Raw genomic sequence first — 25,099 nt, 5'->3', positions numbered from 1 at the left:
ACTGTACTGCATATAATTACTGTAAATCTTTTCCCATTTCTTTTTTTTTTAAACTGATATAAATGAAATTGTATGTATGAATAAATATATACCTATATTATTAAATTTTGTCTAGTTTTCTGTCTGGTGGTGAACTTGTCCGTTTATGGGTATAATTATTGGAGCGGTAGATGGCAGCAACGTGCCGTCCAATGATTCCTCTGCTGCTGTGATTCAGCTTTCAGCAGGTTTCAGGAGAAGATCAGCTATTCAAGTCTAAACAGTTTGTTTTAGTTGGTGTCAGAATAAACTGGAATGTGTTATGTTTTCCTTTTATGACGTTTTGTCTTAATAGTTTTAAAATAATTAGATTGAATTTATCTTTTTAATGTAGCCAGGGCTGTGTCACTGATGTGTGTTTTTTCTTTTTTCTTTTTTTGTTTTGAGACCTGGTTACAAAAGCAGCAACTAAAAACACTAGCAGACGTCCTACTGCATCTGTGGAAGGAGCTTGTATAAAGTTGGATTAAAGTACAGATGCTCTATGTGCAGGATATCTGAGTCTCTTACAAGTTTAGTGTGAATCGATGACGTATGTTTACATTTCTGCTTTCTTGGTTGAAAATGTGACTGTAGAATGATGGACACCGGAGCTCATGGCACATTGCACAAAGGCTCCAGTTTCAATATTTGTGCATGTGTGTGTACATGCACGTAATAGAGGTGGAAGCACAGCTGAACAATCAGTGTCAATTTATCCCAGTGGAAAGAGCAGCAGCTACGGTTCTGTGACTGCACCATGACGACCGCTGTCACGGCTGGGATCTGTCTTCCGCCGCATGGGACTCATTTTGTACCTCTTGTGCTCCCATGGTTTCCCGTGTCTCCAAATCACAGAGATCAATGTGTTTTCACTCCAGTTTCAGTGTTCATTTTTAGCAGCCTTGTTCTGGCACTTAGGGTATCACATGGACGATGAAAGGTGGGAGGCTCAGTAGGGGAAATTTCACTGTTAGACTGTGCGTTTCCCTCCTTCAGCATCATTCTCTACTTTTCAGTGTTGTCTGGGCTTGAAAACAGACAACACTGCACATTTCTACACCAAGGCTTTGTGTTGTGAGAGAGCAAAGCCACTGTTGAAAACTTCTGACTTGGCTTTTGTTTTGTTTCTTTCACAGTCTACTCTCTGCTGTGCCCTAGCTCTGAGTGAAGCAGTAATGAGTGTGATAACAGAGGCTCTCTCAAGTTGTTTTTCTTCATTCTCTTTTCTCTTACATGCCTACGCCTGAAGACTTTCCAACAGCTTGGAGCAAACTTTGATGTTAGGCTTATGCCAAATAAAAAAACTTCCACTGATTTTAGAAATCTTTCCTCCTTGTTACACTGTGAATGGAACCATATTACCATAGAACTCACTTGAAAATCCCCCTTATTTCTTCAGCTTTCCCTGGTCTGTCCCCTTCATCATCAAGTGTAATATATGTGCTTTTAAATCAGGCAACAATTCTGCACACACATATGAAAATAATGGTTAGAAACAGGTATGAAATGAGATTGCTTTTGAAGGTACAGTAACAACCTCTGGCCTTATTAAGGCTGCCTTCACCAAACCTGATGATGCTCTAACTCTGCTGAGAAGTTATGGTGTCTGCATTTGGTGCTCTCAGATGGCAGGTAGTAAATTATAAAACATGACAACAGAGTAAAAGTTTGTCTAAGAACTGTTTTCTATAAAGCTAAATGTAGTCCAGCTCATTTCATATGGCTCATTTTTTTCTTCTGAAGGAGAAATCATTTTGACTCACAACTTCATCAAATGGGCAGTAAAAAGTTCTGTATAACATCCTGTGCCCACTTTATTCCCATTTCTCTAAAAGTGGTCCATAATAATGAGAAACTTGATATTTATTTGATGGTGTTCTCTTTATGCTGTTATGGTACTTCGTGTGTTGTGCTGTCTGTGCTGATCTAAAGCCAATGCTAATGATAGAAGTTTTCATGAATATTTGTATCTGTGAGTTTATAATAAACATTAAATGACCTGTTGTGGTCACTGAGGGTACTAAGGATTTTGGCTGCACAGGACACACAGTAGAAGTGCATCTTTTACATGCAAAATGCAGGAACCCAGAGAGGAAACGAAGAGTGAATATGCTGCTTTCATCATAAACACACTGCACCACAAACCCCCCGCCCACGACCGTGAATCCTGATTTAATCCAAATGAATCCTGGCAGAGTTGTAAAAATTGGTCCAATCATGCGTCTCAGACGCACGGAAAGGCGTGCCTCAGATTGCGCTTAAATTTAAGTCTGAGCAGTGGTGAAGGGCACAGTTCGCTTTGGATTTACACCTAAACAGTACCTTCCAGAGCGCAAGCTGATGTCTGTTTGGATCTGTGGTTATTAGGCTGATATTTCCAACATCTCAGTTTTGCAGATTGAAACCTTTTTTTGCAACCGGAGGACGAAACTGTGCCACGTTGGAGCTTTCCGATGCGCATCAAGGCAGGATACAATAGGTTATTCATACGGGAGGTTTATTCTTCTCCTGAGTACTTGTCCTCGCATAGCATTAGTCAAATATAAACAGCTGGTGTATGTGTTTATAAATCGCTTAATCAACCTTCTTGCAGCTGGTGTGTGGAGAACAAATTGCCATAAGGCGTCCACCTCCCAGCGCGCACAAATTCCTCTGATGTGGATCTGCCACACTTTGTCAAGCTTTTGTATGGCTAAAGCAGGTGATTTCTTACCGACAGGATACAGTGTGAGGAGTTGAGTTTTTATTGTTTCTGTCTTTAACGACTCTTACCACCACAATACCAATGACGACTGAGAATAATGAGATGGAGAGCGACTCGCAGCTCCAGCGCTCTTCAGGCACAATGTCCATCCAACCGATGACATTTAAGGTAAGTAACCATAGTTTTCAGCTTTGTTCTGTAAACTCAATATACTCACCTCTAAAGACCTGCCTTATTTTTCATACTGTAATCTCAGTTGTGATGAGAAATAAGCCAGCCAGATTCAAGCAGTGAACTTTGCAGAGCACTTCCTCCACACACTTAAAGCAAAATCGTAGCAGGCTGTAAGAAAACTATTTATTTTTTAATTTAGTTTTATGGGCTGCGTATTCCTCCACCTGTTATTCCACTGGTTTATGTTGTAGTGAGGCCAGTAGTTCACAAATGCAGTTAGTTGTATTAATCATGACTGCGTCACTAGGTGTAATCTCACACGTAAAGTCTGATGTCATTCTCTCTCCCCCTACTCTCTCTCCATAAACCCACTTCCTGCATACGTACGCACAAGGGGCTTTATGTGTAGTATTAATTTACACCTGCATTATTAAGTTAAAGTAATTTACATAGAAGGATGGTCATGATGAATGCTGTATAGCAATCATGGTCATTATTTGCTTTTTGGTGATTACTAACTCCAAAGCAGGAAAATTTGGGACAGTATGTAAAAATAAAATTTCAAAATAATAGTTTGTAAATCATCTGTGTCCTGTATTACACTGAAAACAATACAGCAGCACATTTGATGTGATACCTCATCAACTTTATTCTTTGTTCAAAATAAACTGTCACTTCAATTCTGATACCTGCAACATATTCCAATAAAAGTTGGGACGGCTGCATTTCAGAGCTAGTAATGAAGTGAAACAATGAAATGATTCCATTTGAAACAGATGACTGCACTCATTATTTCATACAAAAGTGACATCCAGGATCTCCAGTTTGCCAACATATCCATGAGAAAATTATTGAAATGTGTAAAAACAATGTTCCTTGAAGAAAGATAGGAAGGATTTGGACATGTCACCCTTTACGGTACAGAACATAATTAAAAGATTCAAGGAATCTGGAGGGATTTCAGTGCATAAAGGGCACAAGCCTGAGCTGGATGGTTGTGCTCTCTGATCCCTCTGACAAAACTGCATCAAGAATCTCACTCTTCTATAAGTTATATAACCAAATGGACTCAGGATTACTTTGGTACCCCTGTGTCAGGCACTACAATATGTAGTTACATCCATAAATGAAACTTAAATCTGTATTGTGCCAAAATGAAGCCCTATGTCAACAGTGTTCAGAAGTGCAGTCAACTGCTTTGGGCTCAGAGGCATCTGGGATGGACCATCACACAGTGGAAATGTGCACTGTGGTCAGACAAGTCAGTATTTCAGGTCTTTTTTTTTGGAAAAAATGGACGCCGTGTGCCCCGGACCAAAGACACAAAGGACCATTCAGACTGTTGCCAGCAAAAGGTCCAAAAGCCAGGGTCTGTCATGGTCTGGGGTCATGTCAGTGCCCTTGGCAAAGGTAACTTACACTTCTGTGATGGAACCAAGTGCATAGAGATTTTGGAGCAACAATATGCTGTCCCCAATAGAGAATGCATGGTGCATTTTGAAAGACAAATGCATCAACGAAGACCCAGGACTGTTGCACACCTTAAGACTTGTTTGCAGGATGAATGGGACAAAATGACACCTCACACATTTAATCACTTTGTGTGCTCAGTCCCTAAACATATTAAGTGTTGTGAAAAAGCAACATCACACTGTGGTAAACACTTCACTGTTCCAACTTTTTTGCAACATGTTTCAGGCATCAGAATCAAAATTGATGAGGCATCACATCAAATAATGTGCTGCTGTATTGTTTTCACTGTAGTACAGGACACAGATGATTTACAAATCATTATTTTCAGTTTAATATTACATAATGTCCAAACTTTTTCTGATTTGGGGCTATACGTGTTTCACATTGCTGGATTCAGATATACTACGGGCAAGTTCATATTGTAGTAAATGGCCACATTTATTATGCATTTTATGCCTACTGTGCATAACTACACCTTTTACTGTACAGGCCTGCCTGAGCTTCATGTGTCCTTACTATTCCATTTAATTTGTTGATTTGACTGTATAAACAAAGATTTCAAGGGCTGGCCTCCAAGAGCAGGAGCTGTGAAAGCTTTCTCAATGCCTGCTTTTTAATGGAAGGCTTTTAGTATGTTTGACTCATTAACTCGAACACTTGATACAACTTTCCCTCAGCTGAGTATTTGTCTCCACCTCATAACTCCTCACGCCGCCCACACACAAACACACACATACTGTGCATGTATTTGAAGCAAAGTGACACTCCTACGAGTGTCAGTCAGATAAACCAGCTGTTTGCTTCATTTAAATATTTTCTCCCTCTACTCCTGGTGTTCAGGCCTTTGTGTGAAATAGATTAACTTACTGCTTGTAGATGTCCGATGTTCAGGTGAAAGGTTAATTGAAACATCTTTGGAGCTTCCTTTTAAATGCGCAGTATTCAGCTGCTGACACTGAGGGGTCAAGGTGAATATGCAACCCAGTAGGAATCTATTAAGAAATCTTGCAGTAGAATACTGAAGTAAATGTCAGCTTGGCTCTGATATGATGTGGTCTCAGTAGACTGTAAATCATTCACATCATCATTCCACCCAGTTTTAAACACTTAATCAAGACCCTTCTAACTGCCACCGGGTGTAAATTTTGAAGGAATCTAATCAGGCACACAGCCATGTGTCCATGATGTTTTAAATAGATAGGATGACAGGGAGTTAGGTAGTGACTCGCTCTGATAACAGATGCTCCCTGTAAACCACCACCAGTTAACAGAGAGAGATGCATATCAGAAATCAAGAGCAGAGTGCCAGAGGATTAAGAGGAGAGGAAAGCATGGACATTCTCCCTGTCTCCCAACAATGCCCTGTGCTCTGCTGCCAAGGCTGGCAGAAATGTTAGCAGTGGAGCAGATATGACATGGATGAGCAGCAATCATCAGCAAATAATGGGGCTTTTTGTGGAAAACAGTTTGATCTCCCAGGACTGCTGCTTCTCTGTGATTAAAGTGGACAGATAAATCTCTTTTTCTCCCAGATGAGTATACAGGACAGTTTAACACAGAGATATAAAGACATCAAATAATAGTCTACAACATGTTTTTGGATGATTAGCCCATTTGTCAGCCTGCTCACTTAGTGACGAGAACATCACAGTTCGTCCACGTGTCCCCTTCCGATTCTTCACCCAATGTGTGCACTTATGCTCACACACAGCTGGCTGAGTGAAAAAAGGTGACTGGCGTTGCCTACAGTGTGAGAAAATGAGAACATGTCACAGCTCTGAATGACAAGTAATCTTAAATAATGCAGTCTATGGCCAAGACTTTTGTGAAAGGGAGATTTCACTCTGGTGCTTTACACTTGAATAAACTCAACAGTGAGTGATGGCAGCCTAATCCAAACTAAAACAGCTTTGGTGATTTAAAAAAGTGTTGATGCTTTCTGGTACTTTTTTATTTTTTTAGATAGGCTTCAAGAGTAAACTGTGCAAGCTGGAAATGAAGCAGGGATGTCAAATTCAGCATTGTTGTTTATTGTCTTTTGGAGAATCATGTTGTGATGATATGATCGTATTATGTTGTCATTTTACAAAATTCTGATGCACAGATTAATAATTCCAGTTGAGACCCATGCACTGGCAATGAAAAATGAAAGTTGTTAGCATAAATTGTGGGGCAATATGTTAAGCCCAAATCCTGCACTGTTGGCACTAGTCGGACCCTGTTGGTGACTTTTCAGCCAATTCAGCATGTTGAATTGGCGTCCGGCTTCGTCAGCAAGAGAGACCACTCTGGCTGTTTATTTTAGTGAATCAGTATCCATTATTTCACCCATTTAGTGCGGTTTTTCACCTACAGAACCTCTTTTCTTCTTCTTCTTCTTCCACAACCAAAGGCAGAGAACAACAATGTCATTTGCAACTTCTTATCAGACATATTCTCTATTACAAGCAGCTATAATCAGCAGCTGTGATGAACAAGAGCTGCTTTGTCTACAGCTTGTAGTTCTGCTGTTTCTCTTTTTCTTTCTGTTTCTCTTTCTAAATGGCGAATACAGATACTGCCACCTGCTGGTAGAGGACTTTTTTTTCATGCAGATGTACGTGCTAGTTGGCCATTGGGTGTAGTCTATGCAATGTGTTCACGTGCCACTTTTTTGGCCTGACTGGCCCAGACAAAGGCAATGTAAGGTGAACCAAGAGACAGCTTATGTCACTGCTAGTTCTTTCATGTCCACTTGGTGTGTCTCTGCCCTAAGAGTCCATACTGTCTGCAGGGGCACTGTGAGTCTGTGCTTAGGAACCTTAGTGGTCTAAGCTTAATGCTATTATCAGCATGCTAACATGCTCAAAATGAAAATACTTGCATGCTGACTTTTCACAGAAACTGTATGTTTACCATGCTAAGCTTTGGATAGCATGTGAGCATGCTATCTTGTTAATTAGCACTAACATGTTAATATGTTAGATGTTAATATCACTAGAAGAACATTTAGGATTTCACCACAGTTATCACAGTATATACTGAGGGGGATAGGAATGGTTGTACAAAATTTCTTGGCAATCCATCAAATAACCATTGAGACATTTCACACAAAACCATAAATGTTCACCTATAAGGCCAGAGAAAATATCATTAGGATTAATCCCCTGAGGACCATGAATTCCTGTATAACATTTCATGGCAATCCTTCTATGGCTACAAACTGTGGACCTAGTAAAGATTTTTTTTTTACCTCCTCTGTTTACTTTCTTTACTGTAATGATGAAGAGTAGGATAAGCATGTCACATCTCATTAACTATCATTACATTGTCTCTTCAAATGAAGCTTGAGGGAAGCTGAAGTGGGCCAAGGTCTTCACTAATTAAAGCAACACCTTTGCTGCTGTGATGTTTATTAATGTGACACTACAGAAAAGAAAACTGGCTGTCATCCACTTATGTGTTGCTGATGAGTGGAATCTGTTAGGGAGATTCGTCACCACCAATGCACATTCAGAAATGGCATTCTTCTCTGTCTGACACCGATAGCCTCTGTGTTGTGCTTTGGGTTGTGTATGACAGTGATTGGGTGAGTGAAAATGAGTGGATGATGAGTTGCCAGGGCAAAGCTTCACAGCAAGGTTAGCTGAATGTTGCACTCAGTGTAAAAAGTGGTTGTAATGCACACTACTATTTTTCACAGTTGCTCCTCCATTAAATAATCATGGAGAGATATGGGAATGCAGTGTGTGTGTGTGTGTGTGTCTGTGAGCAAGCATGTGATTGACTGCTGTGTGCCTGTGATATATTTGTGAAAGGACAATGGAAGCAGCCTGTGATTGTACATCTCTTATCTTGTAGTCAAAGCGGTCATCTGCCAGGTTGCCGTGCCCAATGACAAACTTGAGCCAAGCTGGGAAATATTTGGGCATAAAACTGGCTAACATAAAAGCTAAAGCTGTTTGAATACTTTCCCCCATAGATTTTATGATGCATTATGTGTTAAAGACACACACTGAAGGTGTAAACTGTTATATCTTTAAACACATTATGAATCTGCTTCTTTAGGGTGATCATTTCTGCTGAAACCACATATTCTGTTCTTGACCTAGAACTGCACCGAGCCAGGAAGCAGTGTCTTTCACAGCACAGTTCCACTGGTGTTATCCTTAAGGCTGAATTATTCGCACTTAGAACAAGGTCGGGCATTGTGACATCTACCATGAAAAGAAACACTTACTGTGCTCCATTTTTATAAAGTCCTTAAAGGGAGTGTGAGAAGATGGGGAGAATTTTATAATGGAAAATGCAGGCTACAGAATTATGAATTTATAGGTCACATACATGAACTTTGTTGAACACTAGCTTTGATGGTACTTTAAGCCATAGCGTGGAGGTGTGTAATGGGTTTTTTTTTTTCAGTTTTAGCTGCACTCTCTCTTCTGTTGCTGACAGTGGCAGAAGTAGAAATAAACAAAATGTGAAAAAGTAAAAATCTCTCTTAGACAGTAACACCACTGCAGTCAGTCTCTTCTTAAAGCGACATGGTTTTAAACCATGCCAAACTGAATGTTGCGGACCCTCCAACTCAGACCTTTTTTTACCAAGTTTCACGGCATTTTCTGACCTATACAGCCTCTAAAGAAAACAAAGCTGTTACTGGGCTGATTCTTCCATTTGAGCTGTTCCTTACTGGGTGAATTATTTACCATAAAGCATTTTATAGCCACATGCAGTGTACCGTATTTTTTATCACATTCCCAGTGGGACAGAGCATTTTTTTCAGTCTTGATCTCTGGACAGGCTGGAGCATTCTCTCTATATATCTCAGCATTGTCCCTGGCCCCATTAAATTCTGATAGATGGAGGAAGACTCGTATATTCAGTGGAAATAAAAGCTTTTTTTTTATTGAATTATGATTGCTCAATCCCTGCTGTCCCTCTGTGGAGCAATGATTTTGAACATTTATGTTGCCTAAATGTGGGGTATATAGATTGAAGATATGAAAATTATGGGCTATTACATGTCAGCTGAGACAACTTTAAGAGGATTGGCTCTGACAGTGTGTGTAAATCTGGGCAATGTTATGCATTTTGTATAGCATTGTGAGTCATTTGTGAATCATATAAATAATTTGTCGAGAGGAAATATTTGTTTTGGGAGGAAAATAGTTTTCTGCAGGTGAAAGACTTTACAGTACTTGTTAGAAGTACATTTTGTGGAAAAGTGAAAAGACTAACTTGCATTTCACAGACATTGCCATAGAACTGCACCAAATCAGTAATGTACATGGGCCTTTATCATGCATCACAACCACTGTATCATCAGTGGCAAAGCTCACTTCACCATGAGTCATCTTCATCGACTTCAGCATTTCATCTGTCATAAACTTGGTATCGCACTGGCCTTGACTCTGAGCTAAAGTGGGAATGCCTTTTAGGCCCAAATGCTGACAGCTGATTAGATTAGCTGTAACTGAGATGTGCTGAATCTGTTAAGCCAGCATTCGTCTGTTCTGATTGAGAAAGCTTGACTCGGGCCTGTAATGCTGCACAGAAAGTGTGTAAACATGTCAAAGCATCTTTGTACCATTAGTAAAACATGCTTATCACTCTCTTACAAGGCATTCATGATTGGTTTCTAAGTTGTAATGGTAAACAAATCATTTGTTAATGCTTTACAAATCAATAACAAGAACAACATTTTGGTCACCAGACTTAAATATGCAGTAGTTTTACACTGTATTATTATTATACTTGTGTAAACAATGTGAGCACTTCTTCTACCACTGACTGTGGTGAGATTATTTCATTAGCTGCTGCTTCCAGGGTCAAGAATGAACTCAGCTTATGCTCTATTGATATGCTCTATTGTCCTTACTGGAAAACTTTGTCTTGGGCTTATTTTGGTGTAGATCAGCCCTAATTACAGAAACAATCTATTAGACAGCAACCCTATGTGCAAACCTTTTGAAACTATCCAGACAACACACTAAACAACCCACTTGTGCTAAAATATCTAGATGCACAAGAATCATTAAGACATACTAAACATTATCTGCAGGTACCGAGTAGTAATGAATGCTGCCAGTGGTTTAGATGACACAGAGGAACAATGAATCTTCTACCAGAGAGTGAGCACTGGACATCAGAGTCAAGGACAAGTCAGACTAACAGTATTTATTTTATCCTGTGAACCCTTTATAAGGTGCAGTCTACAGAGAATAACACCATTGTGACCACCCACAGCTATAATAGCAACATATTGTGTTAGTTTCCCCTATTGCTTGTTGACATCAGTGTAGTCTGATGAAGGGCAATTTCACTAATAGACATGACACATATGGAGTGTGTTGTTTTTCTTGCTTTACCAATATGCATCCCTCACACACACACACAAACACAAATAGACACACCGTTTTTATAGCTTAATCCCAGCTACGCAGAGTTGTAAACAGCATGTTCCTGTAAAGTGATTACGTTTGGTGCTGAGCTGAACAAGCACAGACAAGCAGACAGACAGAGCGTGTGCACATGCACAGTGTCTTTGGGCTACTGATTATCTGTCTGTGTTGATCCATTCTTCCCCTGAGACACAGCCACGCCCTCCCACTGCTCTCCCCGCTGCCACTGCATGACAGGGTAACAAAATGCCGCCTCTCCTCCAGGAAACTAGCGTCATCATCCATACATAGAGCTAAAGGGAAATGTCAGGAAATGTGCACTTATCTAACCAATCGGATGCGTCAGCCACCGATGTCATGTTTTGTTGGCTGCACGTTGGGCTTTTGAAATGCAGCAACCATCAATCATTTATAGCGGTTTGGTCATGAAAGATACAAGCACAGCTGTTTATGTCAATGAGAGAGGGTACATACTGTATGCTAGCAAGTTGTAGACATGTGAGTTTGGCCCTGTGAAGAGGGATCCACTGGCCCTTTATGCTTCGTACAAGCCTGCAGTGTCATCTGTCAGTCTAATGAGCATCCATCATTCTCCATCAGATTAAGAGCAGCGAGGAGCCGCCTACATGAGGCTGTGTGAACTGTCTCATTGCATTTCATCACAATAGACTTCCTGCTGCCAATACACACAGCAGTCTTCAATGTATGGCCATGGGTGTCCTCCAAGAGAAAAGGCTTATCATGGGCCAAATGTAAAAGCATCCCTAAAGATTCATAGATTTAGGAGAGCTTGTTGGAATTCTAAGACAAAAAAAGACAGCACTCCTTGGGAGAGGGTGTAGAACTTTCTGAACAAACTGAAAACTTTTCAATGTACTAAGTACAAGCATTTGTGTTGTGGCTGTGTGAAGGAAATGCTTGGTCTCTTGGAGTATACAAGTAGCTTTGGGTTGATATTGTATTCCACGAGTTAAACGTGGCACAGGATTCTTGTATATCTTGTGTTTGTTCCTAGCCTACCTGCTTTCTCTTTGTCTCTGTCACTGTGTGTGTGCGTGCAGCTACAGAGGCTAAAACGCTCCTTGTCCTTCAAGAACCTCATGCGCAGTAAGAGTGTGGAGAACTTCTTCCAAAGGTCCTACAGTGATGCTCGCCTGCCCCCGGATTTCATCTCAGACCCACCACCTCCTTCTCCCCCTCTTCTGCCTGGCTCTCCTGTCGTCAGCGACCGCTCACCATCGATTTCACCTTCTCTCAGCCCCAACCCCTCCATCGCCTCACACTCCCCCTCTCTCAGCCTTTCCCCTTCACTGCCCACCAAACCTCCTCGACCTCAGATTAACCACTGTTTCCAGGACCACGTCTTTCGCAAGCCCACCAACTGCCAGCACTGCAAGCATATGATAGTGGGTAAGGTGCTCCGTCTACTCTCTGGACTCTGCTTTATTCAAACCCAAGTTTAGCTGCAGTTTTCACAGGATTTCTGGCCTCTGTCTTTGTTTACATGGCTTCTCATCTAGTGCAAACTGGAGACCCTTTTATGGAGAGAACATCACCGGTTGTTCTACAGCTATTTAAAACTGTTGTGTAGGGAGAAGTGTATCACTACAACTTGATTTACATCTACCACTCTCATCTATCTGTCAAAAACAAGGCCACAGCCATCAACAAATGAGTGCAGCTGATGATGTGTCAGAGCGAGCCACACTTTTGGAAGAAAAAAACATTTTCTCAGTGGCAGATTTTTCTTTTTCGCACTCCATTCAAGGAAAATGAGATTCAGAACTGAACTGTATGACTTCAGTGCTGATCTCACAGTGTTTATAGCTGTAAATAAACTGTGCTGCAGATATACAAGTCCTTTTACCCCTAACGAACTACTAGCTGTTGCTCGTTTTTCATGATTGATTACAGAAACTATCCAGCTCCTCTGTGTTTGTGCCAGTGCAGTTTTTTTGCATGCATTGTGGATTTAGTTATACTATACAATGCATCACCTTGCTCTAGCTGTACTCTTCTGTAATCCCAAAACACAGCCCCCTGTCTCGTTAAGCTGACAAAGTAGTTTTCATCAAGCCATCCAGTTTGTTTGATTGTTATTTTTGCTTCATAACAAATCTGTTGATGTAATCTAAAACTATGGCAAATCCAGAAATCTGTTATCTGTGGTTTGTTGAACAAAAAGGGGCTGAACCCCTTAATCATTAAAAACATTCAACAGTCAACAGAGGCTGTTTCATTACCCGACAAATGAGGACAAAGCATCTCAGTAGTCAGAGGTTTATATTAGTGAAGCACTTGAAAATAGAGATGAAAAGGCAAACATGACTCAATGCCAAATTGATCATGATTGAAATATCTCCAGCTGGTTCCCAATCTCTCTGGGCTGTTTTGGAAGGGGAGCTGTTGATTATGAAGCTGTTAGTGTCAGCTTCATGAAACTGAGACAACACTTGATTACACTCTCCACCTGAGTAGAGAGAAACATGCTCAAATGATCTGAAGGCCACTTTCTTTTGTAGGACTTTTTAGTTGTTGCAGATCTGGACCCTGCTGTGTTTTCTTTTTTTTGTGACTGCCTCCAGCATCCTCTGTTCCCATTGTCCCATCTCTGTCTCTCTCTGCAGGAAACTCCAAACAAGCTCTGCGGTGTAAAACGTGCAAGATGGCAGCTCACCTGTGGTGTACCTCAGAATTATCACAGCAGCTGTGTCATGGGAAGGTGCGAGCACATACACAAAATCACATTTCATGTTGATCTTATACATATATATATATATATAAGATTTGTACCTTCTCTTGTCTTGGTCTACTCAACTTTTTTTTCTGATATGTGAAGTGACAGTTTTATTTTTTAAATTTGGCAACATCATTAGTGCTAAGCAGACGCTGCTGTGGTGTTTCTGCACTGCATTTCACTTTAGGCTGTGTGGGCGTTAATGTGAGGGATTTAGTTTAGATTGCCTGTTTGTGTATGTGAGTCTGTCTTTGACCAGCAATGGTACCTATAGCTACTAATGTTTTCTTCTGTATTTTCAAACTTGCATCTCTGGAAAATATTCTGTTGTTTTAGAAAAGAAGAAATACACCTAAAAGGAACAGCCAGAAGACTTAGCTTAGCCCAAAGACGGAAAACGAGGAAACATCTAGGCAATTTCTAGTTCTAAAACTCATTAATTACCACATTATTTTTTATTTGTTCAAGCCATACAAAACCCAAATTGTAAAAAAAAAAAAGGCCATTAGGTATTTTAGGGGCAGAACTAATAGTCACTTCACTTCAGTAGTCTCTGCTGGGTGTAATGAAATCTTCAGTTAAATAAAGTTTCAATTTGAAACTGAGTTCAAGATTCATTTATAATGGGAAGTAACTATACAAATAAAATGACGATTAAAATAAAGAAACACTTTGCCTACAAAAGGTGAAACATAAAATCAGTGATTAAATGGGTTCCTTCAGTTACATAGTTATTGGAGAAGTATGATAGTCTAACAATTCTGTTTATGTTGTTGATATATATTTGGCAGAAGCCTGAGTTTAGTACTGTAAATGTGGCAAATGTGTCCAGCCAAGAAATAGTTAGCCAATAGCCCTTGATAAAACAAACTGACAGATTAAACAAACAAGATATAAGGTGCTAATAAATGAGCTTTTGAAGTACTTTTTGTTACCTTTGAACAGAGCCAGGTTAGCTGTTTTCCCATGTACAGTTTTTGTGCTAAGCTAGGCTAACCACCTGCTATGTTTCCCAAAATGCTTATTTGGTGGTTAGAACGGTTTGATTTTAAGTGAACTGAAGGCTACAGGGAACAACTTAATTTGTTGCAAAAAGTTCTTATAATAGTAATGAACACCATGAAACCACATGATAACATAACTAAAGAGGAAGCATTATCATTTTGCATGTTAAAGAGAATCAAAATATGCAAAGCTAGCGTTTTGAGACTAAGAAAACCTATGAATACTTCCAGGTCTGTTATAAGCACAAATATGTCCCCCTCAGTCCAGTCTGCCGTCCCATTTCGTTGATTGTCTTTGATTTTCTGCAGATGTTTATAATAAACACATTATAAAAACATCAGTAACAGCAACAGTTTGAATTGCAATCATAATTTATAACACACACACACACACACACGTGATACAGGTTATGTGATGCACATGACACAAAGCCGCCAGTGTGTGTTGCCCTTTAGAAATTCATTTGGTATATTTAGTGGAACAGTCAGTTTTAAGGTTAAAAAAAAAATGTTGAGAAGAAATATTTAAACAGCTGAGCACAGAATTTCAGCAGTTAAAAATGTTGAATCACCAAGACAGTAGCATGTCATGTAGTTAGTACATGAAAACATTTTTAACACTGACACACCAACACTAGAATACTTGTGACCAGCGAGCAGAGTCGGTCTTATTCAACATTTTAGCCATATGTGCAGTTTAGGGTAAAGTGCTGACAGGCAAGGTTTTCAGTAAAGATGTGCTGATGTGGCTGAGACAAAGCCATTTATTACATCACAATTCTTTTGGCGCCAAAAAGACCAAAAACATTTCACATTTCTAATCCAGCCTGAGTTTTGGCTTTGTTTAAAATCAATCACTTTATAGTTGATGTTTTCACTTTTCCCAAAACAAAAACTGGGTAACACTTCATTTTAACCTGCTTGTTACTTTAACAATTTATGTTTCTTAGCATAAACATAAATTGTTTATAATACATTATAGGCAGATACAAGTATAAGAATATTTTCAGTGTTTAATGTGTGTTTAATACTTTCTGCAATTATTACTAATCCAATGAAGATATATTTTATATAATTACAACAATTTTTATCATTCATTATTTGTTTTTTATGGATGCTTCATAGGTGGAGTTAAAAATGTTGACAAGTGTGTGTTGTGAAGCCTTTAATAAATGTTTATACTACTATTAAATGCTAACTAGGGAGGTCTATGCTAAAGCTTTAACAATTACCAAAAGTCGAGATTTCTGACACCTAGAGACCAAAGGTAAAGATTGTGTATTGTGGACTTTGTAGCAAAAACAATGCAATGGTAAACAGACACTACATTGTGGGAATATGTGCATTCTGAATTTGGACACTTGTTGAATGACAGTGAAGGTGACTGTGGTGCATTAGGGAGCAAATCTGGAGCAAATTCAGACCTAACTTCTGTGTTTATACTTCAGTCCAGTGCAGAAGACATTAGCATGCAGCAAGAGGCAAGACCTTCTGAGAGCCACTTGTAAAATTTTAAGAGCACTATGTTCAAGAAGGCTCAGTGCAATTTGATGAAGGGACACAGAAACACAGGGAGAGGTACAGGGGAAAAGCAAAAACATCAGACCAGAAACTGGGCACCTTTACAGGAGGAAAAGATACAGCCTATCCACAGAATGGTTGTTTCTTTAACATAATATGACAAGGCAAGGTTATTTGTGCACCACATTTTCATACACAAAGTCAATTAATAGTGCTTTGCATAATGCATCCATACATAAAAACATTAAAAGCATAGAAGAAAAATAAAAGGTATAAGAGAGTGTAAAATAAAATGTAAACAAGTTTGATAACAGCTCAGACAAGTTTAACTCAGAATTTATAGAATAAGTAAAAGAGACATTAATTAAAAGCAGTGGGCAGCATATTGGCTAAAAGCCATATTTTCACCATGTTTACTTTGAACTCAAGACACCACTGGCTGACCGGTCCCTGCCACCGGCTGTTTAACATCACCAGTATGTTGAAGGAAGTGGCATGGGCATCTGTCTCATCTCTGGTAGACACCTGATGTCTGTGGCTATTGCTTTTAATAGTTCATCAAGCTGACTCAGTTTCAGCGTGGCAGCCTTAACTGGCTGCTAGACTGGTGAGTGTGGTGAAGGGGGGAGGGGCGTCACTGGGTCCCTGGCTGGGACTAATCCTCTGAATGCCCAGGGTGATGCTGAGCAGAGGCTCAGATGATGGGAGAGAGACTCGGTCTGTCTGGCTGTGTGTGCTGTCCTTCGCGCCTATCCATACATTCTTGTTTGGGTATGGCATCCCAAGGGCATGACGTAGGTTGGCACAGAGTAGTCTGGACCCAGTGATGTCTGGATGAACACCATCAGGTTTAAACTGTCTTTACAGTTCCAAAAATGCAAAATGAACTCAGCTGAAACACTTGCTGTGCTTAATTCGGTGTGAAATTGAAATCATGGGGACCCACATGCATACAGACACACACATACAAAATCACATGTCCGTGCCTGTGTGTAAGCCATGTGCTCACCAGGAGGTGGCTGAGTGAATTCATTGTTCATAATTAGCAGCAAAGAGCACTAACACTTTGTTCCAGTTTGTGACTTGATGGCAGAAATTTGCTGCAAATTGTGCAGCGCTCTGTGTGCTCACATATCTGCGGGAGTGTCTTGGTGTGTTTCTGATTCAGTAGTTTTCAAATGAGTACACTGATGAGCTAAACTCACTAAATGGGGCAAATTTCTCATCAGCTCAGTCTGTAATAAACAGGAAGAAATGTAAACAAAAAATTAAAATAGTGCCTAACGCTCTTCTCCATTAGTCTGGAGCTTTCAAGCGAAACTTCAGCTCGCCGATACTCGTCAGTGACCAATTGGCTGTCGTCAAGGAAGTTCATCCAAGTCAAGGTGAGGCTACTTTAAGTGTCTGTGTGTGTGTGTGAGTGACTGAGCACACGTGTGCATTGGTTGCTTGGTGTCTTTGTGCTTTTGTTTTGTCATGTTGCTCTTGTCTAGCCTTTTGGATTAGTTTTAGATTTGTGTGTGCTTGTGCCTGTAACTGTAGTCAAAGAACTGTCTCCATTTCACCCGACAATTGTGGAGAATGATGTAGACAAAGATAAACAAAGACGAAGAGCAAATTCAGCTCCTCTTGGAGGCTGATGTATGGTCAGCACCCTGAAAGTATGTGAATAAATATTTAGAAGTCCTAGTGTTTATATTTTTATATCTGTTTATGAGTCGTATTGTAATCCTTGGACTGACAGTGTATTAATTTATTGCCTGGCACTACAGCTCGCTTGTTTAAAGTTTCATAAACACTGAATTACTATTTTCTCCTAACCAGCTCGTTGTTCCATAACATTCATCTATATTTAATAAAATGGCCAAAAAACTATTATTTTGAATATTAATTTACTCAGTGTTACACATTTATGGTAAAAAGACATCATAATTCTAACATTTCCAACATTTCCTTATCACTTTTTTTGGGATGGATGTTTAGTGCTAATTAACTGTCTTTTTAAATACACTCAAAATAAACTGAATGTGCCCATATTTTAATACTCGATGGTACAGAATTCCATTCTCGCACAGCTTTGACAGACAATGCAGGCAGTTCAAAAGGCACTGACTGCTAAAACACACTGGTACAATCACTATTTTTAGATCCGTTTTCCTAAATGTTGCTGAATTTGCTCTTCCTCTAAATGGGAGATGGTTGTTCTTTGCCATAGCTCTGGAATATCATGTCACATACTGTGTGCCAGGCTGAATTAGGGTTAGCACCTAATGCTGTCACTTCCTTGTACTATCCATAAATCAGGGGACAATTAACCCACAGCTTCATCACCAGCCCAAGCTTAGCTTCATGATGTCTGCGACTCTCCAGCTGAGACTGCAAAGTGCTATTATAACAATGCTAACCAAAGGCTTGGTAAAAAAGCGAGCTCAAATTTATGCACATTAATATTAAATGGCAATTTTTATGATGGATTTACTTACAGAGCCTGTAATTTCCCGTTAACTGGGGGAAAGCAGTTTATTGTCAGATATTGAACTTGATTTATAAGGGTGAGAGTCGACTAGCTGCAGCAGTGGCATGTGAAACCGTTAAAGGCCTAAGCTGCAATCTTGCAGTGACAATTAAAACCTGATTGCTTTCCAAAATGAAATGGTGTATACGAGGATTTGTTCTCAATTCAGACAAGAGCAACAGCTGTGTTAGGTTAAAGTTTAAGTTAATGAGGGACAAGAGTATCCTGCTTGAATACTGCTGTTAGGGCTGAAATATCAGACCTTGTAAGACTGTGTTTGTCCTCGTGTGTCGAAAGTAGCTCAGGTTACAAGAGGTGGTGGTTTAAACAAGGTGAAGTCGTATCACATATAGCTTTTTGAAATATTCAGAAATAGTTGTATTTCAAGCAGGTGATGCTCCTTTAATTTGTGGTGAAACTCACCTGTAGCAACCAACAGGTGCTGGAAACATAGAAATCACACTAACAACCAGTTAAAATGGAGAAACATTGACTCAACCTTTGTGTTGTGTGGACCACCTTGAGAATGGAGAAAAGAAAGAAGCGCAAAGGATTGTCTGAGGATGTGAAAACCACAATAGTGGAAAAGCCTGGACAATCTCAAGGCTACAAGTCCGTCTACAGAGATCTGGCTGGTCCTGTGTCCACTGTGTGCAACATGGTCAAGAAGATTACTGCCCATGGTGCTGGAGCTAATCTTCCTGGACGTGGACGAAAGAGAAAAATAGATGATGGATTGTTCCAATGGTGGATAAAGAACCTCGATCAACTTCCAAACAAATTCAAGGTGACCTGCAGGCACAGGGAGAACGTCCTGTGGACAGATAAGACTAAAATAGAGCTTTTTGGTCGAGCACATCATTCTACCGTTTTCAGAAAATGGTGAGGCCTTCAAAGAAAAGTACATGGTCCCTACAGTCAAACATGCTGGAGGTTCACTGATGTTTTGGGGTCGCTTTGCTGCTTCATCCACTGGATGTCTTGACTGTGTGGATGGCATTATGAAATGTGAAGACTACCAATGAATTCTGGGGCACATTGTAAGGCCAGTGTCAAAACGTTGAGTCTTTGTCAGGGGTCATGGGTCTTACAGCAGGACAATGACCCAAAGCAGGCTTCAAAAAGCCAGATCTAAACCCCATAGAGTACCTGCGGAGAGATCTCAAAACAGCAGTTAGGAGAAGTAACTCTTCAAATCTGAGAGATTTGGAGCAGTTGGCAAAACAAGAGTGGTCCAAAACTTCAGTAGAGAGGTAGAAGAAACTCCCTGATGGTTACAGGAAGCGACTGAGTTCAGTTATTTTGTCCAAAGGGTGTGCTACCTAATATTAAGTTGAGGGTGTCAATAATTTTGTCCAGTCCATTTTTGGAGTTTTGTGTGGAATGGATCAGATTTGGCTTTTATTTGTTCTCTTTCTGCTTTTTTGTGTTGTTCCAATACAAACAAAAGAAATCAACATGAGATTACCAAACAATTTGTGATTGCAACAATTTTCTGGGAGAAGTGGTGCGTTTATCTGACAGAAACGCAGGGGTGCCTAGACTTTTGGCCATGACTGTAATTGCTTTTTGCAGAAATATATTGCCCCCTTCTCTTAAACTGTGACAGTCAATTTAAAAACAAGAATGAGCTTTAATACCTTTAAATATTTAGACTAGTTGTGTTAATGACATTGCATAATTTCTGTTTTTAGGATTCTGGTTTAATTTTTCATCTATCTGAGGAGAGTATGGAAGCAGTGGTTTCAATATGAAATTGCAAATCATTGCAAGCTCATCCTGCAGACACACACACACACACACACACACACACACACACACACCCGTAGCATATCTTGCCCAGCAGAAAAATCATTCTACCCTCCATTTGACTCATGTTGAGCTGGATCGAAAAAGGAAATCTAATTCCTAACTTGAGAAATACACTGATAGCACCAAGCACCATCTACACAACATATAACAATGAAGGATTTCTGAGGATTTGCACGTCACGGCTATTAAAACCAAGCCGCATCTCTTGTCAATAAGTAAATGTATAAATGAGTGAAAACATGTAGGTTTATTGGGATGTCTTAATGTCTCCTTCATGTTTGGCTGCTGTCCTCTCTCAGATTTAAAGTAGGTCACTTTGGTTCAAGACCGACTGTGCTACTGCAGTTATATTTAGACACTCTGGTTCCTCCACATTGGTACAGGCACAATAATAATGATGTACAGTGTAATCTCAGTGTGCAGTCGTAATTGCAGTGTGTGGAGTGGGAATAATTTACGTGTGTTTGTAACTAAAGTGAAGATACAATAAGTGTGTGTGTGGTTTCAGAGGCTGTACGGGCGCGTGTAGACCCGGTGTATGCTGCCTTACGCTACGGGACCTCCTTGGCACAGATGAATCGGTCCAGTTTTGGCAGTTTGTCAGAGTCACCGACACGCAGCCTGGTATGATAACATCAACCTGTGGGTGGGGTAAAGGACAGTTTGATCCTGTGCAATTAAGTTTACACATGATTACAGATTAAACAAGTTTTAATGATGATATGTTACTATAGATACCACAGTACAGAATCTCAGTTAAGGTGATTTTAAATCATTAAGCATTACTTTGCATCTAGCTTTAAATTTGATGTTCAAAACAAGATGTAATGTTTGACTGCCTTCTCTGGTTGAAGGTTTCTGGTCTGTGTTACCTCCGAACCCACCCAGCATCACAAACTGGTGTTTGTGCATGGTCAAAAGTGTGTTTTATTGCACCTTAAACCAAACCCATCAGTGATGCCACAGTGTTCTGATACATCACTGCAACAAGGTGAAACGTTAAATCACATGAGTTGGCAAATACAAGACTTTCAAGTGATGAGTTACTCTTTAAAACTTATCTAAAGTTTTCTTTCCTTTGAGGTCATGCTAGTCCCCTGCTTAAACCCACCTTTGCATATATTCAAGTTTTACAGTTGATCACCAGGGTATCATCTGTGAGGAGCATAATAGACAATGTGTTCTCTTTGTTAAACATGTGATTGAACCCCCAAAACATTTTATACACAAACTAACAGAATACAGGGCATGCATGCACTGAGAACTGCTGATCTTTGTGGTGTGCATTTTGAATAATCCAGAGCAGAAAAAGTTTTACTCACCAAAATGCTCCTCTTTGACATCCTAGTGCTTATATTTAGTTTTTTTTTTTTGCTCTTCTCTATTTCATTCTTTAATAAGGGGGAGGGAGGTGATGAGAAGCAGCAGAGACAGTGCAGCATGGAGGAGGAGATAACTCAGGAGATAGGGGGTAAACACTGCTGTATGTCTGCGTCTCCATGTTTGTGGTTTTGTATGTCCATGCCTATGTGTGTCTATGCATATGCTATGTTTACCTGTGCATGTCTGTCTGTGTGCAAGAGAGATTTACTGTGTCTGCTTGTGAAAAATAAAAAAACTACCTGATTGCATTATGCGTGAGTATTTTTGTGCCAGGCGTGCTGGCATCATCTAAAAGACGTTGCTCACTACTTCTAGACATCCCTGCCCCTGACACTGAAATCAAGAAGGAGGAAGATGAGAGCTGCAGTCAAGCACAGTCACCTGCAGAGGAGAGCAGCATGAAGGTGCCGTTCTGTTCATCCCACCTGTGCAGACTGTCACCCCTTGTTGTTTTCCTCCTTGAGTGTGTATTTCTGACCTCTCCTCCCTGCTTCCAGGTGCCCAAACGCATTGAAGTCCATTCCATCCACACCTATGTAGCACTCTACAAGTTTCTGCCTCAGGAACCGAATGACCTGCAACTCCAGTGAGTAAAGGCCAAACAAACTGTCTACATGCAAACATTGCCATATCCATGTGTGTGTGTGTGTGTGTACAGGCAGGAGCGCTTGTGTTTTTGCTGTTGTGTGCATGAGCACATTTATCCCTCCCTGTGTTTTTGTCCCTCCCTGTGATTTGGCCCTGCTGTTTTTTCCTGCAGGATGAAAATGTCCCCACCATCTGCACAGGACAGTAGTTGGGCAGCCTTAAGGATGAATAATTATAAACTCAGACCCCATCTCTGTCCCCACATAGAGCTAGGAACTGAGCAGTATTCTCAGCAGGGGAAAGTATAAAGACAATGAAAGACCGAGAGATGAAAGGGCAGACAGAAAAAAGGCGGGATGCCACAGAGCTGAAGATTATCATAGGATCATAAGCAGAGAGAGAGAGAGAGAGAGAGAGAGAGAGCGAGGATGGAGGAAACAGGCAGTGAAATCAAAGTGCAAATAAATGTAAAGGCTCTATAAGATGAAGGAGGGCAAGAAAAGAGCAGAAAGAAAGGACAGAGCAGTAAAATGAGGGCAGAGTGTGGGTGGTTAGGGGACAGCTTTCACGAAGGTACTTCCATGGGACTGTCAACAGCCATCTGTGCTGTGTGGCACTGTTTGTGTCAATGTAGAATACATGTGAACTAATTAAAATATATTGTGACTGTGCTGCTGTCAGGGTTTGATGGAGTGCAGGAGACATAAACTTGGACCGAAGTCGAGAACGGACAGTAGTGTGTACTGATACAGAGTATCTTAACAATTTTCATTTGAAAAAAATGTTAATTATAATTTGTTTCTTATGTAGCAGTAAGGGCTTTACAGAAAAAAAATCTCTACTGAGGTTGTTTGGATTTGAAATTTCTGCACACCCACACAGATACTACAGTTACTCAGGCAGATTGAACTGAGCTATGCTGGTAACAAAGGCCACCAAGTTTCTAATGCTGTGTTGAAAATCACTTGCAATGCAGCTCACAACGTTTGCCCTATATTAAAGTTGGCACAGTGGAACAAAAAAAGTACGTACACTGCTACAACAAAAGCACAGGTGTAGCTGGTCATTAAAAAGCACAAATTACTGGGACACTTGATGGAACTGAGACATTAAAGAAATATGTGGCATTTAAAGCTGTGCCCCTGGGAGAAACCCCAGTGAGTACAGTTATTGCGTCAGTGCTGCTCAAGACATGTGATTCTTACCCTAGTTGGTACAGTAACTTTATGTGTGTGTTTGTGAATGACAGACATATAGGGCAATACGCACCCAGGAGATGCAATGTACAGAAGTGCAACTGGGACATCGCTTTTTTCCTGTGTATCTAGGACAGTGCGTACACTGTGTATATGTGTAGCAAAGTCTCATCATAAACTGGTAGCGTCATTAGCATTCAGGCCAGGTTGGCTGCAGATCAGGTCCAGCCTTCAGCACTGCAGTAGGCACTACTGAGTCTTATAATATGTAGCCCTCATAACTTTGGTGTTTGGGCTGCTCTGTTGCCTCTGCAGAGGGACACACAGTGATTCACAGCTTTGTGCTTTGTGCATTTTTCTGTGGCAGTTTGATAATGTTGTCTTTTGTGCTTACAGTGAGCTCCTTTTTTATTTTTCTTGCTTGCTGCCTATGCTCTCTCACCCCCTTCATCTCCCATCATGTATCCCGCTCTTGTCTCCCCTCTGCCTCTTCATCTCAATCACATCTTTCACATCTTCTTTTTCATCCTCTCTCTTATCTTATCTCCTCTAGTCCCGGTGATCGGGTGCAGGTCACTGATGACTCTAATGAGGAGTGGTGGAAGGTGGGTAATAAATCATCTGCAAACATCTGTGCGTGTGTGTTTGTGTGTGCATCTAGTGTGTACAGAAATGTGTGTGTGATGCATTTATTGTGTGCATGTGTTAATTCAAGCCCCTAAATCAGGTCTTTAATGCATAACACCTGCTCCAGTTTTGACATAAACATGCAGGCAGCCACAGACAGAAATAGAACATAATTTCATTTGAAAATTACCAAAAGAGTTTAACATAATGAACTTGTGTTGCTACCTCAAAGAAGTTTTCATTAAGTCTGTAATGAGCATCACTTGGTCCCAATGGAGATAAATGTGCGTTTGTGTGTCTAGTGAGTCACAGAAAAGGGAAGATGCATCCAGACTTAACTAAATTGCTGAGTTGGTGTATCTTGGACCAGTATTACACAAACTAAGGTGAAGCAAATCAGCACTGCTCTTGTGGCAAATCTTTAAATGAAGTACAGTTTGTGTCCTCTGTTCATTATTAATGTATAGATAGGTGTTTATGGAAGTGATTTTCTGAGGCAGAAGGTGATAAACAATTACATATTGCTGCATAATGAGGTTTGCTCAAGCATCTGTTTTCACTAGCACAAAGGGGTCAAATCTGTTGCTCCTGTTTTAGGTGATGTTTTTTTTGTTGTTCTTGTTTTAATAAAGTTAACCTTTTAAAATAATCACCTCAATCTGTGTAATTTAAGTTTTTTTGGCTGTCCAGTCTCTGCAGCCAACAGATGATAACAACTCTGAAATATGTCTGGAGTTCCATAATGTTCAGCCGCTACAAAATTGACTTAGTTTAAAACAAAATATAAATCTCATGGAGATTAATCACCAGACGTTTACAACAAACAGTCATTCTTCACTGAACAACAAGTAAAAAGAAACTACTGAGGGATAGAGACAAACCTGCCGAGTGCCTACACCCAGATTTTTGATTTGAAGTTGATGTTGCATCATGTGACAGTCATCATGGCACCCAAATAAAT

The 25,099-nt window shown here is 40.2% G+C and overlaps 1 protein-coding gene across 1 annotated transcript in view; it reads left to right on the top strand.

Moving 5' to 3' along the window:
* Positions 1 to 2,271: 2,271 nt before the first annotated feature.
* The window catches only part of LOC109964216 (SH3 and cysteine-rich domain-containing protein 2-like), a 25,736-nt gene continuing 2,908 nt past the window's right edge, over positions 2,272 to 25,099 (top strand). Inside the window, exons 1-9 of the mRNA XM_020607357.1 lie at positions 2,272 to 2,893; positions 11,817 to 12,165; positions 13,383 to 13,477; positions 17,318 to 17,402; positions 20,853 to 20,968; positions 21,746 to 21,827; positions 22,043 to 22,131; positions 22,225 to 22,313; positions 24,065 to 24,116. Coding sequence (XP_020463013.1) covers positions 2,807 to 2,893; positions 11,817 to 12,165; positions 13,383 to 13,477; positions 17,318 to 17,402; positions 20,853 to 20,968; positions 21,746 to 21,827; positions 22,043 to 22,131; positions 22,225 to 22,313; positions 24,065 to 24,116 — 1,044 coding nt within the window. The 5' untranslated portion in view covers positions 2,272 to 2,806. The remainder of the gene's footprint in view (positions 2,894 to 11,816; positions 12,166 to 13,382; positions 13,478 to 17,317; positions 17,403 to 20,852; positions 20,969 to 21,745; positions 21,828 to 22,042; positions 22,132 to 22,224; positions 22,314 to 24,064; positions 24,117 to 25,099) is intronic.

Source organism: Monopterus albus, unplaced genomic scaffold (genome assembly GCF_001952655.1).
Source record: "Monopterus albus unplaced genomic scaffold, M_albus_1.0 scaffold85.1, whole genome shotgun sequence".
Classification (NCBI taxonomy): Eukaryota; Metazoa; Chordata; class Actinopteri; order Synbranchiformes; family Synbranchidae; genus Monopterus; species Monopterus albus.
Note: the sequence above shows the minus strand (reverse complement) of the source record. Positions and strands in the feature narration are given on the sequence as shown.